This window comes from Leuresthes tenuis, unplaced genomic scaffold (genome assembly GCF_036924035.1).
Source record: "Leuresthes tenuis unplaced genomic scaffold, fLeuTen1.0.hap1 SCAF_8, whole genome shotgun sequence".
NCBI classification, from domain to species: Eukaryota; Metazoa; Chordata; class Actinopteri; order Atheriniformes; family Atherinopsidae; genus Leuresthes; species Leuresthes tenuis.
The window spans coordinates 301,784-320,501 of record NW_027325362.1 but is presented as its reverse complement, the minus strand read 5'-3'; the positions used below and the strand labels follow the sequence as shown (position 1 = coordinate 320,501).

The following is an 18,718-nucleotide window of genomic DNA, read 5'->3' as shown; positions in this document are numbered from 1 at the left end:
TTTTCACACTGTGTTCGTCTCAGTTCCTGCTGTTCGGGGACGGTAACGTTTACTCGATGGAGACGGAGACTCCGACAGCCGAAGACATCCAGCTGCTGAAAAAGACTGTGGAGAGCGAGGCCTCGCAGGTGCTCACACACGTGCACACACACGTGCACACGGTTTATATGATTAGCTCTCTCAAAGTTTAATACTTGATCCTCTGAACCCGTGGAGCACGGGGTTAGGGTTAGGGTCGACATTTCAGTTTATCAAATGAATTCATTGTTACTCAGAGAGCTGCTTCTCAGAGTTTCGTCCTTTTCTTAAAAGTTCTGAACTCAGAAAACTGTCCAAGTTTGATAAAAGTTAGATTTATTACATTTACGCTGATCTCAGCGATCAGCAGAACCGCTGACAGGAATGACCCTCCGACCTCTGACCTCTGACCTCAGGCTATCTTCCCAAACTGTTGGATTCAGCAACATGATGAAGGTTAACAGGTGAATCACCTGAAAAGGTGTGAGAACAGATCCACAACATTCTGAATGTGAAGGAAATGTAAATAAATAATGTTTCCTATTTGTTGATGATGTCATAAATGGGGCTGAGTTTAGGTTCTTGTCCGTCTGTCCTCAGGGTCTGAAGGATCTGAAGAAGGACAAAGTCCTGATGAGGAGGAAATCGGAGCTGCCGCAGGACGTCTACACCATCAAAGCTCTGGAGGCCCACAAGAGAGCCGAGGAGTACCTGACAGCCAATCAGGAGGCTCTCTGACCGGGACCCTCCCAGCCTGGCTCCGCCCCCCTGCCGCAGTCATTGCTGCCGTGGAGAATCGGGTCGGGACAGAGCTGATGCTGTGTTCAAGAAAAAATAACAAAAGAAACTCAGCTCTGCCCCCTGGTGGCCGACAACAAGTAGGACTCTGTAGAAGCTCCGTCCGTCCGTCCGCGTGCCGTTAGTGTGTCAGCGCTCCACTGTGATTGGACATCAGCTTCACGTCGCACTAACACGCCTCCACCTGCCACTGCTTTGTGTGGGCGCCACCGTCACACTGCAGGGCGCCGTCAGCTCGCCGTGACGACCTGCACGCTCATACGGTTACAGACAATGTGTCGGGGTTCAAGTTCTTCTGATGACATCATTTACCTGCCACAGGTGTCGCTGCTTTTCCACACTCACTGCATGACATCATCAGGAAACGCCCACTGAAACCTGGACGCTGTGGGCGGGGCCACTTTGAGTTTCACTCAAAGCTGCGTTCGTGTTGAACTTTGACCTTTCTGCTGCAGAAGTTTGCTCAGAAGCATCCTGCAGCCGAAGCGTCCCTGAACGCAGCGTCTCTGGGTCAGAATGTGTTCTGCCTCCTGTGGTGGAAACAGCTGCTGCTTTGTCCCACTGCACCTGAACGCAGCGTCTCTGGGTCAGAATGTGGGTGGTTCTGCCTCCTGTGGTGGAAACCGCTGCTGCTTTGTCCCACTGCACCTGAAAGCAGCGTCTCTGGGTCAGAATGTGTTCTGCCTCCTGTGGTGGAAACAGCTGCTGCTTTGTCCCACTGCACCTGAACGCAGCGTCTCTGGGTCAGACTGTGTTCTGCCTCCTGTGGTGGAAACCGCTGCTGCTTTGTCCCACTGCACCTGAACGCAGCGTCTCTGGGTCAGAATGTGGGTGGTTCTGCCTCCTGTGGTGGAAACCGCTGCTGCTTTGTCCCACTGCACCTGAACGCAGCACAGAGGAAGACGGAGACCCACCCCCTCCACCTGAGACTGATGGGCACAACGAGTCCAATCAGGAAGCTGCCCCGGCTGCCCAGCTGAGGGCGCCACCGTCAGCCAATGAGAGAGGGCCTGTCTGAATGCTGTCACACAGGAGGTGGCGCCCTCTTCCGAGGGCGTCCTCCTTCAATCGGATGCAGCGCAGACGCCGGGTCACCCCGACTCGACACTGTGATGTCACGCCGCTGCTGTCTGTGACACAGATTCTGATCACCTGATCGATCAGCCTCAGAAACAGGAAGTCTGAGCGTTCAGCGTCTGGGCTGCAGCGAACAGAACCTCAGCTGGTGAACGGACCTGCAGGCGTCCTGTTTGTTCTGAAGTCAGAGCTCAGGTCATGATGTCTGACTTCCTGTCTGACCACAGAGAACATCACCGGCGCTGTTTCTAAACTGTTGTGAACGCTCTGTGGCACCGAACCACTGATCCAGGGGAGATAAATCTCCTGACTGTGTTCAGTTGGTCTGTTTGGGCCCCATAACCCCGCCCCCGGTACCATAACCCCGCCCCCAGTACCATAACCCCGCCCCCGGTACCATAACCCCGCCCCCAGTACCATAACCCCACCCAAGGGACCATAACCCCGCCCCATCATCATAACCCCGCCCCCGGTACCATAACCCCGCCCCTAGTACCATAACCCCGCCCCATCATCATAACCCCGCCCCCAGTACCATAACCCCACCCCAGGCACCATAACCCCGCCCCCAGTACCATAACCCAGCCCCCGGTACCATAACCCCGCCCCCAGTACCATAACCCCACCCAAGGGACCATAACCCCGCCCCATCATCATAACCCCGCCCCCAGCACCATAGCCCCTAGTACCATAACCCCGCCCCCGACGCATAACCCCAGCACCATAGCCCCAAGCACCATAACCCCGCCCCATCATCATAACCCCGCCCCTAGTACCATAACCCCGCCCCCAGCACCATAGCCCCTAGTACCATAACCCCGCCCCCAACGCATAACCCCAGCACCATAACCCCGCCCCCAGTACCATAACCCCGCCCCCAGCACCATAACCCCGGCACCATAACCCCGCCCTCAGCACCATGACCCCGCCCCATCATCATAACCCCGCCCTCAGCACCATAACTCCGCCCCCGGCACCATAACCCCGCCCTCAGCACCATAGCCCCGCCCCCGGCCCGGCCCTGGAACGGTTCTGTTTCTTCACACCCAAATTAAAGAAAGTGCAGAATTAGATTCAGAAACACGGCGGAGAGGAGTCATGTGACGGCTCCATCGCTCAGAGCAGCAGAGGTCACATGACCTTCAAACTTCCAGAAACGGCTGATCGCCGTTTACAACTCAGACTGAAAACAGCCGTAAGGTCATGACATCATCAAACCCTCAGTGGTTGATATGAGCTGCCATGGCCACGCCCATCCACTGTCATCACGCCAGCTTCTTCTTCTTCATCAGTGCTCTTCCTGCTGAGTGGGCGTGTCCTCCACAGATCCAGCTGTCCGCCACAATCAGAGACCGTTCCATTGGGTGGGATTTTGTCCCCCCCCCACAGCTGGACAAAATGGCCACCTGAGCGTTGGTGTGATGGAGGTTCGCGAACCCGTCTGGGAGCGGACGTTGGACACCTGATGACGAAGCTGAGGTCACCTGACACTACAAGCTGAACAGCTTCCTGTCACCAGCTGTTTGTACAGATGTTCATGTATGTACAGAACAAAATAAAAGAATCCCGTTGACCCGTTTCACCTCTTTGTTTTTCTTCTTTTCAGTGTGAATTTGTGCTACTGGTTCGGTCCAAACTCAAGCAGCTGTGAGCAGATTTAGAGTCCGGATCAGCCTCATTTCTTTCTTTATTCCCCTAAAAACAGGAAGCAGCTGCAGAGATTCACTGAAACATGTTGAAACCTGAACATAAACCCAGAATCTGAGGCAGAACCAGAGTTTTTCTCAGTTCTCAGCAGCTTTAAAGTGAATCTCTGGTCTGAGCTCCTTTATTCTCCAACACAGCCTGAACCCTCTGAGACAAGCTTTCTGTCATTTCTTTAAGGAGTCTTCAGGAATAGTTCTCCAGGCTTCTTGAAGGACATCCCAAAGCTCTTCTTTGGATGTGGGCTGCCTTTTGTTCCGTTCTCTGTCAGATGATCCCACACTGCTTCAATAATGTTGAGGTCCGGGCTCTGGGGAGGATTCATCCCTCCATAAGACCTGTTGCCACTGATTTTCAGTCCACTTCTTGTGTCATTTGGCACAGCTCAGCCTTTTCTCCCTGTTTCCCTTCCTTAAGAACGGCTTCTTGACAGCCACCCTTCCATGGAGCCCATTTCTGATGAGGCTTGGGCCAACAGTAGATGGATCAGCTGAAGGTCCAGATGCATCTCTCAGGTCCTGTCAGGTCACAGCTGGATTTTTTCCTCTTTCTTAAGGACATCACTTTCAGATCCTGTTCATCTGCTGGAGATAGTTTTTTAGGCCTGACACTTCTTCTTCTGTCCTCCACTTGTCCAGTTTCCTCAAATGTTTTAAGGACACACTGCACACCATGCTGAGATATGCCAAGTTTTCAGCTAATAGCTCTTTGGGAATCACCTTGTTGCTGCAGAAATCCTATTTTCTGTCTGTCAAACTGTGTTTTCTTTGCTGTTTTTCATAGATGCAGCTAAAGAAATGGGAACAAATGATGTGTCTTTGTGACAAAGTGCCTAAAGATCCAGTTTAAAATGGCTTCTTTGCTTCTGTTTCTGTAAGAAATCAGGACTCTGGGCCTGAAACCTGAACAATGATCTGAAATTGCCAAGAAACCAGATTCGACACCGTCTGTCCCAACAGAAACGATCAAACTGGGACCGACCGGCTGCTGAGGGCGGGTTCATCTGTGATGACCAATCAGACTCAGAATTACATCATTTAAAATCAAGTTTTTCATGTTTCAACAGAACATTTGGGTGAAAAAATTAGTGAAGACGAAACTGTCTTTGCTGACATTTTATAAAGAATATTGATCGATCAGGAGACTGTTCACTTCCTGTTACAGCAACCAAACATGATTGATTGATCAGGACAGAAAACTGAAACAATTATTAATAACATTCATAAATGTATTGATTATTGATTAACTGGAATCCTTTTGGTGTTCTGGTCTACCGACTCAGCTGAAAACTTAAAAGGTCCAAATTACATGAACACTGAGTGTAGAACCAGAACCAGCTGTGGGTCCGGTTTCACTCGGGTCAGACTTCCACACGTCCCTGCTGCGTTCAAGTTCCACTGCAGCATGTTCAGGCTGAGAACGGTGTGTTCAGGGACTGCTGGTGTGGGTCAGGGTGGGGATTTGGTCGTGTTGTGTTCAGAGTCCAGGTGATAGTTTCATTCAGGATCCATGTTGTGGTGCGTTCAGGGTCCTTGGTCATGGTCCATGATGAGTTCATGGTCCCGGGACATTGCCGCGGCGGGGCAGGCGCAGGGCAGCGGCGCTCTCCCGGCTCTGCAGCGTGTGCTGGACCATGTCCTTCCACTGGTCGTCAGAGATCTCTTGAGCCCACGGCGGCACGCCGAGAGACGGCAGCGCCACGGTCGCCATCGTCCTCTTCACCAACTCCACGTGGTCTGCATGCAGACAGGAAGTGGTGTAAGTAGAGAGGAAGTGATGTAAGCAGACAGGAAGTAGTGTAAGCGGACAGGAAGTAGTGTAAGCAGAGAGGAAGTGATGTAAGCAGAGAGGAAGTGATTTAAGCAAACAGGAAGTGATGTAAGCAAACAGGAAGTGGTGTAAGCAGAGAGGAAGTGCTGTAAGCAGACAGGAAGTGCTGTAAGCAGAGAGGAAGTGATTTAAGCAAACAGGAAGTGGTGTAAGCAAACAGGAAGTGATGTAAGCAGACAGGAAGTGGTGTAAGCAGAGAGGAAGTGATGTAAGCAGACCGGAAGTAGTGTAAGCGGACAGGAAGTGGTGTAAGCAGAGAGGAAGTGATGTAAGCAGACAGGAAGTGGTGTAAGAAGACAGGAAGTGGTGTAAGAAGACAGGAAGTAATGCAAGCAGACAGGAAGTGATGTAAGCAGACAGGAAGTGGTGTAAGTAGAGAGGAAGTGGTGTAAGTAGAGAGGAAGTGGTGTAAGCAGACACGAAGTGATGTAAGCAGAGAGGAAGTGATGTAAGCAGACCGGAAGTGGTGTAAGCGGACAGGAAGTGGTGTAAGCAGAGAGGAAGTAATGTAAGCAAACAGGAAGTGGTGTAAGCAGACACGAAGTGATGTAGGCAAACAGGAAGTGGTGTAAGCAGACAGGAAGTGGTGTAAGCAGACAGGAAGTGGTGTAAGCAGACAGGAAGTGCTGTAAGTAGAGAGGAAGTGATGTAAGCAGACAGGAAGTGGTTTAGGCAGACAGGAAGTGGTGTAAGCAGACAGGAAGTGGTGTAAGCAGACAGGAAGTGGTTTAGGCAGACAGGAAGTGGTGTAAGCAGACAGGAAGTGGTTTAGGCAGACAGGAAGTGGTGTAAGCAGACAGGAAGTGGTGTAAGCAGACAGGAAGTGGTTTAGGCAGACAGGAAGTGGTGTAAGCAGACAGGAAGTGGTGTAAGCAGACAGGAAATGCTGTAAGTAGAGAGGAAGTGATGTAAGCAGACAGGAAGTGGTGTAAGCAGACAGGAAGTGGTGTAAGCAGACAGGAAGTGGTTTAGGCAGACAGGAAGTGGTTTAGGCAGACAGGAAGTGGTGTAAGCAGACAGGAAGTGCTGTAAGTAGAGAGGAAGTGATGTAAGCAGACAGGAAGTGATGTAAGCAGACAGGAAGTGGTGTAGGCAGACAGGAAGTGGTTTAGGCAGACAGGAAGTGGTTTAGGCAGACAGGAAGTGGTGTAAGCAGACAGGAAGTGTTGGACTGAACACAGGACAGGTGGGCATCTCACCTGCGTCCATGGGGATGGAGGCTCGGCTCCTCTGGGCTGCTGCCCCCTCAGGATCCTCCTCCTCGTCGCTGTCTGGAGACGGAGCTTCTGGGAGGTGGAGGCCCATCACCTGCAGGGAAGTACAGGTAAGACAGGTGACAGACGAAGTGCAGCTCTTCTGTTCCCGGGCAGATTCAGTTGTTTATTTTATTCAGTTTTATTTATATAGAACAACTTCAGTTTGTCTGAATTTAAAAGCAGAAAGTTCTGAGTCATCCAGGTCTTTATGTCTTTAAGACAGGCTTGTAGTCTGACCAACCTGTAGGTTTCATCTGGTTTCATAGATAAGTACAGCTGAGTATCATCAGCATAGCAATGGGACTTTATGCCATGCTGTCTGATAATGTTACCTAATGGAAGCATGTACAAAGTAAAAAGAATCGGTCCAAGCACAGAACCCTGAGGAACTCCATGACTTACTCCAATGTGTGAGGAAGATTCTTCATTTACAAGAACAAACTGGAATCTATCAGATAAATATGACTTAAAGCAGCCTAATGCAGTTCCTTTAATCCCAATAACATGTTCAAGTCTCTGTAACAGAATGCTGTGATCGATCGGATCAAATGCAGCTCTGAGATCCAACAGGACAAGAAACAAGTCCGCTATCAGAGGCTAAGAGGAGATCATTGGTAACTTTCACCAGTGCTGTTTCTGTGCTATGATGCACTCTGAATCCTGACTGAAACTCTTCAAACAGATTATTTCTATGTAAATGATCACAAAGTTGAGCTGCAACTATTTTTTCAAGAACTTTAGACAAAAAAGGGAGATTGGATATAGGTCGATAATTAGCCAACACTTCTGAATCAAGAGTAGGTTTTTTAAGTAAAGGTTTAATTACAGCAACCTTAAAAGTCTGAGGTACATATCCTGTCAACAAAGACCGATTGATCAAATCCAATATGGAAGTATTGATTAACCTGCTTGAACAGTCTGGTTGGGTCTAAAATAAGCTGTTAGCTCACCTCTATCCTCTGCTGCACCTGCTGCATCTGCTCAGCGGGGGAGGCTGCCTCCCCCCCCTCCCCCCCGTCCTCTTCCTCCTCCTCCTCCTCCAGCTGCTCGCCCCCATTGAGCCCATCCGGCTCCTGGTTCAGAGGCTGGTAGTAGTACCCACCGCCACTCGCCTCCTCTTCCTCTTCTTCATCCAGCTCCATCTCCCCCCCCTCCTCCCCCCCGCTCCACACCGCTCCCCCCGGCAGCAACCCCCCCTCCACTGGACGCTGCTCCTCCCCCAACTCGTCCTCAGAGCTCGGCAAGACTCGCTCCGGTCCCATCGCTGAGGTCCAGAGAGACATCCACAGAGAGGGAGGCCCTGGGGAGACGGGGGAGACAGGGTGAGATACTGAGGGTCAGGGTGAGATACTGTGGGACAGGGTGAGATACCGAGGGACAGGGTGAGATACCGAGGGACAGGGTGAGATACCGAGGGACAGGGTGAGATACTGTGGGACAGGGTGAGATACCGAGGGACAGGGTGAGATACCGAGGGACAGGGTGAGATACCGAGGGACAGGGTGAGATACTGTGGGACATTACACCGGGTCAGAACAGGGTGAGATACCGAGGGACAGGGTGAGATACTGAGGGACAGGGTGAGATACTGAGGGACAGGGTGAGATACTGAGGGACAGGGTGAGATACTGTGGGACATTACACCGGGTCAGAACAGGGTGAGATACTGAGGGACAGGGTGAGATACTGAGGGACAGGGTGAGATACTGAGGGACAGGGTGAGATACCGAGGGACAGGGTGAGATACTGTGGGACATTACACCGGGTCAGAACAGGGTGAGATACCGAGGGACAGGGTGAGATACTGAGGGACAGGGTGAGATACCGAGGGACAGGGTGAGATACTGAGGGATATCACACCGGGTCAGAACAGGGTGAGATACTGAGGGACAGGGTGAGATACTGAGGGACAGGGTGAGATACTGTGGGACAGGGTGAGATACTGTGGGACAGGGTGAGATACCGAGGGACAGGGTGAGATACTGAGGGACAGGGTGAGATACCGAGGGACAGGGTGAGATACTGTGGGACATTACACCGGGTCAGAACAGGGTGAGATACCGAGGGACAGGGTGAGATACTGTGGGACATTACACCGGGTCAGAACAGGGTGAGATACCGAGGGACAGGGTGAGATACTGAGGGACAGGGTGAGATACCGAGGGACAGGGTGAGATACTGAGGGATATCACACCGGGTCAGAACAGGGTGAGATACTGAGGGACAGGGTGAGATACCGAGGGACAGGGTGAGATACCGAGGGACAGGGTGAGATACTGAGGGATATCACACCGGGTGAGATACTGTGGGACAGGGTGAGATACTGTGGGACAGGGTGAGATACCGAGGGACAGGGTGAGATACCGAGGGACAGGGTGAGATACCGAGGGTCAGGGTGAGATACCGAGGGACAGGGTGAGATACCGAGGGTCAGGGTGAGATACCGAGGGTCAGGGTGAGATACCGAGGGTCAGGGTGAGATACCGAGGGACAGGGTGAGATACCGAGGGACAGGGTGAGATACCGTGGGACAGGGTGAGATACCGAGGGACAGGGTGAGATACCGAGGGACAGGGTGAGATACTGTGGGACAGGGTGAGATACCGAGGGACAGGGTGAGATACTGAGGGATATCACACCGGGTCAGAACAGGGTGAGATACTGAGGGACAGGGTGAGCTACTGTGGGACAGGGTGAGATACCGAGGGACAAGGTGAGATACCGAGGGACAGGGTGAGATACTGTGGGACAGGGTGAGATACCGAGGGACAGGGTGAGATACTGTGGGACAGGGTGAGATACCGAGGGACAGGGTGAGATACTGAGGGATATCACACCGGGTCAGAACAGGGTGAGATACTGAGGGACAGGGTGAGCTACTGTGGGACAGGGTGAGATACCGAGGGACAAGGTGAGATACCGAGGGACAGGGTGAGATACTGTGGGACAGGGTGAGATACTGAGGGACAGGGTGAGATACCGAGGGACAGGGTGAGATACCGAGGGACAGGGTGAGATACCGAGGGACAGGGTGAGATACCGTGGGACAGGGTGAGATACCGAGGGACAGGGTGAGATACTGTGGGACAGGGTGAGATACTGTGGGACAGGGTGAGATACTGAGGGATATCACACCGGGTCAGAACAGGGTGAGATACTGAGGGACAGGGTGAGATACTGTGGGACAGGGTGAGATACTGAGGGACAGGGTGAGATACCGAGGGACAGGGTGAGATACCGAGGGACAAGGTGAGATACCGAGGGACAGGGTGAGATACTGTGGGACAGGGTGAGATACCGAGGGACAGGGTGAGATACCGAGGGACAGGGTGAGATACCGTGGGACAGGGTGAGATACCGTGGGACAGGGTGAGATACCGAGGGACAGGGTGAGATACCGAGGGACAGGGTGAGATACTGTGGGACAGGGTGAGATACTGTGGGACAGGGTGAGATACTGAGGGATATCACACCGGGTCAGAACAGGGTGAGATACTGAGGGACAGGGTGAGATACTGAGGGATATCACACTGGGTCAGAACAGGGTGAGATACTGAGGGACAGGGTGAGATACTGAGGGACAGGGTGAGATACCGAGGGACAGGGTGAGATACCGAGGGACAGGGTGAGATACCGAGGGTCAGGGTGAGATACTGAGGGACAGGGTGAGATACTGAGGGACAGGGTGAGATACCGAGGGACAGGGTGAGATACTGTGGGACAGGGTGAGATACCGAGGGACAGGGTGAGATACTGTGGGACAGGGTGAGATACTGAGGGATATCACACCGGGTCAGAACAGGGTGAGATACTGAGGGACAGGGTGAGATACTGTGGGACAGGGTGAGATACTGAGGGATATCACACCGGGTCAGAACAGGGTGAGATACTGAGGGACAGGGTGAGATACTGAGGGATATCACACCGGGTCAGAACAGGGTGAGATACTGAGGGACAGGGTGAGATACTGTGGGACAGGGTGAGATACTGAGGGACAGGGTGAGATACCGAGGGTCAGGGTGAGATACAGAGGGTCAGGGTGAGATACCGAGGGACAGGGTGAGATACCGAGGGACAGGGTGAGATACCGAAGGATATCACACCGGGTCAGAACAGGGTGAGATACTGAGGGATATCATACCGGGTCAGAACAGGGTGAGATACCGAGGGATATCACACCGGGTCAGAACAGGGTGAGATACTGAGGGACAGGGTGAGATACTGAGGGATATCACACCGGGTCAGAACAGGGTGAGATACTGAGGGACAGGGTGAGATACCGAGGGATATCACACCGGGTCAGAATAGGGTGAGATACCGAGGGTCAGGGTGAGATACTGAGGGACAGGGTGAGATACTGAGGGATATCACACCGGGTCAGAACAGGGTGAGATACTGAGGGACAGGGTGAGATACTGAGGGATATCACACCGGGTCAGAACAGGGTGAGATACTGAGGGACAGGGTGAGATACTGTGGGACAGGGTGAGATACTGAGGGACAGGGTGAGATACCGAGGGTCAGGGTGAGATACCGAGGGACAGGGTGAGATACTGAGGGATATCACACCGGGTCAGAACAGGGTGAGATACTGAGGGATATCACACCGGGTCAGAACAGGGTGAGATACCGAAGGATATCACACCGGGTCAGAACAGGGTGAGATACTGAGGGATATCACACCGGGTCAGAACAGGGTGAGATACCGAGGGATATCACACCGGGTCAGAACAGGGTGAGATACTGAGGGATATCACACCGGGTCAGAACAGGGTGAGATACTGAGGGATATCACACCGGGTCGGGACACTGAGAGGAGAGACACTCGTTGGATGATAACTGTTGGACATTAGCTCCGCTTGTTGCTCAGGGCGGTTCGGTCAGTCCGCAGGCTGTTGGTTCCGCTCCGGTTCTGCCTGCTGCTGATGTGGTTCTGTTAGAGCCGGAGTGTGGGACTGACCCACGGGTAAGTGATGGTGATGATGATGGCCAACAGCTGGAGCGGCTAACTGCTGTTTGTTCCACCCTGACAGGCTGTTTGATTGTGTGTGCGTGCGTGTGTGCGTGCGTGTGTGAGTGTGTGTGTGTACGTCAGAGTCAGAGAAACACGTCTCCACAGGTGAGTCTTACCTGTCTGTTCGTCTTTCTGTCCGTTGCCGCTGTCGTTAGTTGTTAGCCACTGCTGCTAGCTGAAGCTGCCGCTCGAGCACTTCCGTATACGTCACGACGTCACAGTTTACGTACGACTGATCAGGTGCAGTTGGTCCCATGGACGGGTCCCTAATCTATTTATTTAAAATTTGTAAACATGTGGGTCTCGTCAGGACCAACTGTATCTGATCGATAGATTATAGAACTTTAATTTAAAAAACTAAAACTAATTTAAAAAATTTTTATCATTTTTGTTATCATGATGACGAAAATCAGAGAGGATTTAGAAACCTTAGCCGGAAGTGACGTCAGAAGGAAAGGTCATGAAGCAGACAAGAGGTGTTACTCTGATATTTTCAGGTCCAAGCTGGTTTTATTTTTCACCGAGTATATATTGTAAAAATATTGAACGTATAAAATCTCATATGAAGTTACGCTAAGGGTGACGTCACAGGATGAAGGTCAAAGACAATCTGAAATCGATCAGGCTTAAACTGTTGATTGTCTGCTCCTGGTTTTATTTGGAAAGCATCTAAATTCAGCCTGTTCAGGTCATTTTAATGCATGTACAAGAACTATTAAGGTATTTTCAGTTTTATTTCCAGATTAAAAACAAATCAAACAGAGATGATATTGTTATTCTTGATGTTGGTGACTCGTGAGCCGCTGTCTGTCGCTGCTTTGGGTCCCGGGATTCGGCTCAGAGTGAGCCCTCCTCCCGCTCCTCTCTCTGGGTCTCATAGTAACGGTCACCTGCAGAAACACACCGGGACTCACGAGCTCACACCGACCGACAGACCTCCTGCCCGGCTGCAGGGCAGCGACCCTCCACCTGCCTCTCTTCCGCCAGTCAAATCCGATCAATCGATACCCAGGTCGATCGGCACCGATATTCTCCGCTATGGATCAGAACCGGCGCGTGGCCTGCGGCGGGATCAGCCAATGATGACATCAGCGCGTGACAGTCTCGACTGTCCCCGCGTGAGCTGATCGATCACTCATCAGGTTAATTAGTTACCTCAATGCAAAGCTGATTAGAGAACATGATTAGTAGATCAATACTTAATATTCAGTGAGTATTGATTAGCTCTGAAACATGTTTGATCACCTGAGCCAACATGATCAGTTTTACTCGGGCTGGAAATTGATCCGGAGAGCTGAAACTATTCTATCAAAACTGAGCTTTATCAATAAGTTCTTGATAATTTAAGCTGCAGATTGATTGTCAGATGAAGTTCTGGAGTCAGTTGGACCTGCTGGTCGGCAGGTGGTGTCAGGTGACTGAAGACTGGCCAATCGGAGGTGATGAGGTCATGCTTTGTTCCCACAGGTGACCCGGTCCTCCTGGTTCTGTCCAGATGCTGCCGGCCTCCATCCAGATCACGGGGGAGCTGCTGTCGGCGGCCGAGGTTCAGGACATCTGTGAGAGTCTGAAGGAGGACGGCGTGCGCCTGCTGTCGGTCCGCGGCTGCCAGCTGTCCGACCGTGAATTCGGCCGTGTCTGCCGCAGCGTCGCTGAGTCACGCTCCCTCGCTCAGCTCAACCTCAATCTGGGCGTGGTCTCCAGCATCAGCCGCACGCGACACCTGGCCGACGCCCTGAAGACCAACCGCTCCCTGCAGACCCTCTTGTGAGTAGCCTGCTCCTGATTGGCCGATAAGTCAGCTAAAAAACGTCATGACCACAGTGACTGGTCTCTTTGTCCCCGCCCCCCAGTCTCCATGGAAGCCCGCTGCTGGACGCCGGCTTGGTGACCCTAAACCCGGCCCTGTCGACCCACCCGGCCCTGGTCTGCCTGGACCTGGGAGACTGCATGCTGGGAGACGAGGCGCTGGCCCTGATCTGTGGCATGCTGCCGCCTGACGGGGCGAAGTCAGGTAAGAACACCTGGGCTGGACCTGAGGTGTGGACACGGGTCCGGTGGTGCCGCAGGGCTCAGGTGCACGTGTTCCCCTGAGAGCGCACGCTGTGACGGAGGTCAGGGGTCAGGTGTTCCCCTGAGAGCGCACGCTGTGACGGAGGTCAGAGGTCAGGTGTTCCCCTGAGAGCGCACGCTGTGACGGAGGTCAGAGGTCAGGGTTCAGGTGTTCCCCTGAGAGCGCACGCTGTGATGGAGGTCAGAGGTCAGGGTTCAGGTGTTCCAGTGAGCGCACGCTGTGACGGAGGTCAGAGGTCATGTGTTCCAGTGAGCGCACGCTGTGACGGAGGTCAGAGGTCAGGGTTTAGGTGTTCCAGTGAGCGCACGCTGTGACGGAGGTCAGAGGTCATGAGGCTGTTAGTTCTTACTGAAACTTCATCTCCACGTCCTTCCTTTGTGGGCGTCGCCCTCACTCTGCCGCTCAGGTGAATCCGCTGAGTCAGGTTCACCTGAGACCCGGCACCTGCTCTGCTTTCAGGCCCAGCCCGTGTTCTGGTGTCAGGAGCTCATTAAGCGACTGAATTAGTAAAGAGATCACAGAGGCTCTGTTACCTCAGAGTGAGGTCATCACCTGCTGCTGCAGCACACAGCAGTGCATTCTGGGGGATCTAACCCCTCGGATCAGACCACACCTGTAACAGGTGGCTGTGTGTGTTTGGGCAGGTTTGAGGGAACTGACTCTGAGCGCTAACCCAGGAATCAGCTCCAAAGGCTGGGCTCGGCTCGCCATCGCCGCCGCCCACAGCTCGCAGCTCCGGGTTCTGAACCTGGACTACAACCTGCTGGGTAAGAACACAGACGTAGTTCTGTTCATGGGTCTGGCTCTGATGGCTCTGACGGTTCTGGTTCTGTCTGCAGGTGATCAGATCGCAGGGATGCTGGCGGTTGCCGTGGCGTCCAGTAGAACTCTGGAGGTTCTGGATCTGGAAGGAACTGGACTCACCAACCAGTCAGCACAGGTCAGCACTCATTTCTTCCTCCTCATCTCTGTCAGCACGACCCAGTTGGTGTGAAGTCCCGCAGAACTCTGGTACCAGGACCACAGAACCACCACTTTCCTGTTCTAAGGAGGCAGACCGGGTCTGCGGTTCCTACCGGATCAGGTTATTGATCGTCTCTCCTTCCTGCCTGCTGTTCACAGATAACCAGCGTGGTTCTGTTGGTTAGTTAAACCAGCTAACCTGGAAATAACCAGTTGGACCCACGGGTCAGAACCCAACGGATCTGTTGATCAAAGATGCTCCAACTTCTCACCACTCAGATCTTTGACATTCGGCCGTTTCTTGGTGATGATGTCAGACTGGCGTATGCGGTCACATGACCCAGAACCACGGCCAAACCCAACGGCACCAGAACCTCAGAACGCTGTGTGTTTGAGGCGTGAAATACGCGGTTGAGCTGGATCCAGCTGGCCAACCAGAGTGAGTCATGATGTCACTTATGACATCACGGCGGGACTTGTTAACCTGCCTGGTTCGATAAAGGTTAAATCAATAGAAATAAAGTAAAGGTCGTTTCAGCCCAAGTGAGCTGACGTATGGAGCCAGACACAATCTGGACCTTCGGGGGGTGGTTCTGAACTCTGGGCTGTAGTTCAGCAGGTTGTCCAGCAGGGGGAGACAGCACAGCTCTAACCACCTGACACCGTTTGCGTCGCTGCTGAGTGAATAAATAAAGTTTTGATCTGTGTGCAGGTGTTCCTGGACATGGTGGAGAACTTCCCGACCAGCCTGCGGGTTCTGGTTCTGGCAGAGAATGACATCAGTCCGGAGCTGCAGCAGCAGATCAGTGACCTTCTGTCCGAAGGAGAGGACGAGGACGACAGAGAGGCCCCGCCCCTGCTGCGAGCCCCCACCTCCAGCAGAGCTCTTCAGCCAATCAGAGAGAAGCACCAGCCCCCCACCTGGCTCCCCCACAGCAGTAAGGGTTGAACACCGTCCTCACCCCAAGACTCTCGCCCCTCCCCAAAGGACAGCCCCGCCCTCCACCTGTCCCCCTCCCCGCCCAGGTGTCCCCGGGTACCTGTCCAACAAACTGCTAGAAATGAGGTTCACTCCTCCAGTTCTGGTTCTGTTGGCCGTGTTTAACAAACTGGTTCCTGTGTGGTGTTTAGGTGTCCTCGGTAACAGTAGGAGCTTTGTGTTCTGAATAGTTGTGAAACTGCTAGTTAACGAGTTAACAAAGAGTAAAGCTGAAAATAATCTCAAATTTGATCAGTATCAGTTCCTCTGTGGTTCCTCTGTGGATCCTCCGTGGTTCCTCTGTGGTTCCTCCGTGGTTCCTCTGTGGATCCTCTGTGGTTCCTCTGTGGTTCCTCCGTGGATCCTCTGTGGTTCCTCCGTGGTTCCTCCGTGGATCCTCCGTGGTTCCTCTGTGGTTCCTCTGTGGATCCTCTGTGGTTCCTCTGTGGATCCTCTGTGGTTCCTCTCTGGATCCTCTGTGGTTCCTCTGTGGTTCCTCCGTGGATCCTCTGTGGTTCCTCCGTGGATCCTCTGTGGTTCCTCCGTGGATCCTCTGTGGTTCCTCCGTGGTTCCTCCGTGGATCCTCCGTGGTTCCTCTGTGGTTCCTCTGTGGTTCCTCTCTGGATCCTCTGTGGTTCCTCCGTGGATCCTCTGTGGTTCCTCCGTGGATCCTCCGTGGTTCCTCTGTGGTTCCTCTGTGGATCCTCCGTGGTTCCTCTGTGGATCCTCCGTGGTTCCTCTGTGGTTCCTCTGTGGATCCTCTGTGGTTCCTCTGTGGTTCCTCTGTGGATCCTCTGGGGTTCCTCTGGGGTTCCTCTGTGGATCCTCTGTGGTTCCTCTGGGGTTCCTCCGTGGTTCCTCTGTGGATCCTCTGTGGTTCCTCTGTGGTTCCTCTGTGGATCCTCTGTGGATCCTCTGTGGTTCCTCTGTGGATCCTCTGCGGTTCCTCCGTGGTTCCTCCGTGGATCCTCTGTGGTTCCTCTGTGGATCCTCCGTGGTTCCTCTGTGGTTCCTCTGTGGATCCTCTGGGGTTCCTCTGGGGTTCCTCTGTGGATCCTCTGTGGTTCCTCTGTGGTTCCTCTATGGTTCCTCTGTGGATCCTCTGTGGTTCCTCTGTGGATCCTCTGTGGATCCTCTGGGGTTCCTCCGTGGTTCCTCTGTGGATCCTCTGTGGATCCTCTGTGGTTCCTCTGTGGTTCCTCTGCGGTTCCTCTGTGGTTCCTCTGTGGATCCTCTGTGGTTCTTCACCCTCATCACAGGCAGCAACAAATCCAGAAAGTTTCTGCTCAGCTGATCACAAAGTGAAGCTAAAAACACACCAAATTTAAACTAAACGTGTTCTTGTTTATTTAAAGTTGAATAAATTAATCTTTGATTTGAAATTAATGATTCAAACTCACATTAATCAAATAAAGAATTAAACCAGTCAGAAGCAGTTACTGCTCCTCTGCTAAGCTAAGCAAAGCTAGTTAGCATTACTAATTCATCAAGATTAGTCTCTTTGTCCAAAAAGGATGCTGTATTATTTACATAAAATAAGTATTGTTGACATCAGTGTTACCAGTATTAACAGGTTAAATCTGTGAAACTATTTCTCCAATTTAAGAAAGAGAAAATGCACTTTTGCGTCTGCTGAAGCTAACCGAGCAGCTAGCTTCTGTCACTGTTTGTTTTCATTTCTCTAAAACACTTTGTGCTGTGATTGAAATGAGAAATTCAGTAAACTGGATCTATTTAGTTGTTGTTGCAGACTCTTTCAGCCCAATAGTTGATCAAATGCTGGAACTACGGAAGCCCAGAGGGAGCTAAAGAGAAAACACAGATAAAAATCTGGCAGAGCTGCTTTAGTTGATGAACAGAACATTAAAAAGTCCTTTTAGGAGAACCTCCCAGTTCCCTGAAGGATTTCAGATGTTCTGGTTAGATTAGCTGCAGCAGAGTTACAGACAGGAACACTGACTGTTGCCTGGTTACCTGGTTACCTGGTTACTTACTCTGAAATCCCTACGTCATGTGAAGAAATCCTGCGGTAAAAAGACCCTAAAATGACTTTCACAAAAAAGAGGGAACTTCCTCATTTTATTAGAACAAAGAAAAGGGTTCCTGTGGTCTGAAAGTGCCAACTGAGACATAGTGACCACTGCTCAGGTGAAAGAATGACCGTCAGACTCCGACAGCTCAGCTGGGAGTTCTTCTTCTGCTCAGTCGGGGTGAACATCGCTCTGTGCAGATGAGTGGAAGCTAATCGCGTTAAACCAGCAGGTGGAAACCTACAGTGCAGATCTAAACCGACTTTGAGCTGGTTCCATCCAAAACTTCCAGAAAGTTCAGAAAGATTTGATGCTCATGGACCATAAAAGCCCAGATCGAACCGGCTTCAGGCCTCAGATGGTCTGAGAACACCATGTTTGTAGTTTTTAGTCTTCGTTTAACCCTTTGAGTTTCCGTTTGATGAAGGCTTCAAGGTGACAGGTGGAATCAACACTGATCAGCTTCAGTTCCCTTAAAGGAGCAGCTCCAGCCCTGACAGACGGTTAGCTTAGCATAAACACTCCAAGCTAGTTTCTGTGTTAAAAGCACCGTAAATGTTCTTTTCTGCCTTTTGGCTGATTCCAAACTAACGAGAGTAAACGGGATGTGAAGGTGGTCTGGACCAAGAAGTGTGGTGTGAGGGTCTAAACGTGTCCTTCTTTGACCCCACAGACTCCGGACCCCAGATGGTCATGCTGACGTCAGGTCTAGGTGAGAGCTTATTGGCTGAGACTGAGATGTGACCCCTCCCACGAACACACTCACTTCCTGGTTTGAATGTTTGTTTCTCTGCTCTTCACCTGATTGCTTGTAGCCAATCACAGGCTGTGCATGGTCTGATGTAGCACCTGTACTTAGAAGGGGAGGGGCTTGCAGACAGGTGTGTTTTTTTTCTGATGAATGTACCTTCAGCTCTGTTGATTTGTTCTGCTGCTATGATGTCACAATAAAACTGTTTACAGCTTCGTATGAA

The 18,718-nt window shown here is 51.9% G+C and overlaps 3 protein-coding genes across 6 annotated transcripts in view; 2 read left to right on the top strand and 1 right to left on the bottom strand.

The window, feature by feature from the left end:
- The window catches only part of ppp2r5d (protein phosphatase 2, regulatory subunit B', delta), a 15,742-nt gene extending 12,276 nt beyond the window's left edge, over positions 1-3,466 (top strand). For 2 of the 3 annotated variants that reach the window (XM_072390460.1, XM_072390461.1), the window contains exons 16-17: positions 24-128; positions 619-3,466. In XM_072390460.1, the coding sequence (XP_072246561.1) occupies positions 24-128; positions 619-756 (243 nt within the window). In that variant the 3' untranslated portion in view covers positions 757-3,466. The remainder of the gene's footprint in view (positions 1-23; positions 129-618) is intronic. The other variant, XR_011916996.1, reaches the window with a different exon arrangement.
- A 1,231-nt stretch (positions 3,467-4,697) lies between these two features.
- Positions 4,698-11,928, bottom strand: mea1 (male-enhanced antigen 1). The gene is made up of 4 exons (XM_072390480.1): positions 11,814-11,928; positions 7,634-7,983; positions 6,627-6,735; positions 4,698-5,333 (listed from the first exon to the last, which is right to left on the bottom strand). The coding sequence occupies exons 2-4, from the start codon at positions 7,964-7,966 to the stop codon at positions 5,152-5,154; spliced, it is 624 nt and encodes a 207-aa protein (XP_072246581.1). The 5' UTR covers positions 7,967-7,983; positions 11,814-11,928; the 3' UTR covers positions 4,698-5,151.
- lrrc73 (leucine rich repeat containing 73) lies at positions 11,505-18,718 on the top strand. Of its 2 annotated transcripts, none has more exons than XM_072390478.1 (7): positions 11,505-11,649; positions 13,165-13,464; positions 13,551-13,711; positions 14,416-14,538; positions 14,611-14,711; positions 15,447-15,672; positions 18,418-18,718. In XM_072390478.1, the coding sequence occupies exons 2-7, from the start codon at positions 13,193-13,195 to the stop codon at positions 18,486-18,488; spliced, it is 954 nt and encodes a 317-aa protein (XP_072246579.1). In that variant the 5' UTR covers positions 11,505-11,649; positions 13,165-13,192; the 3' UTR covers positions 18,489-18,718. The 2 variants fall into 2 exon arrangements, with proteins under 2 accessions (XP_072246579.1, XP_072246578.1); XM_072390477.1 differs by lacking the exon at positions 11,505-11,649 and adding an exon at positions 12,504-12,839.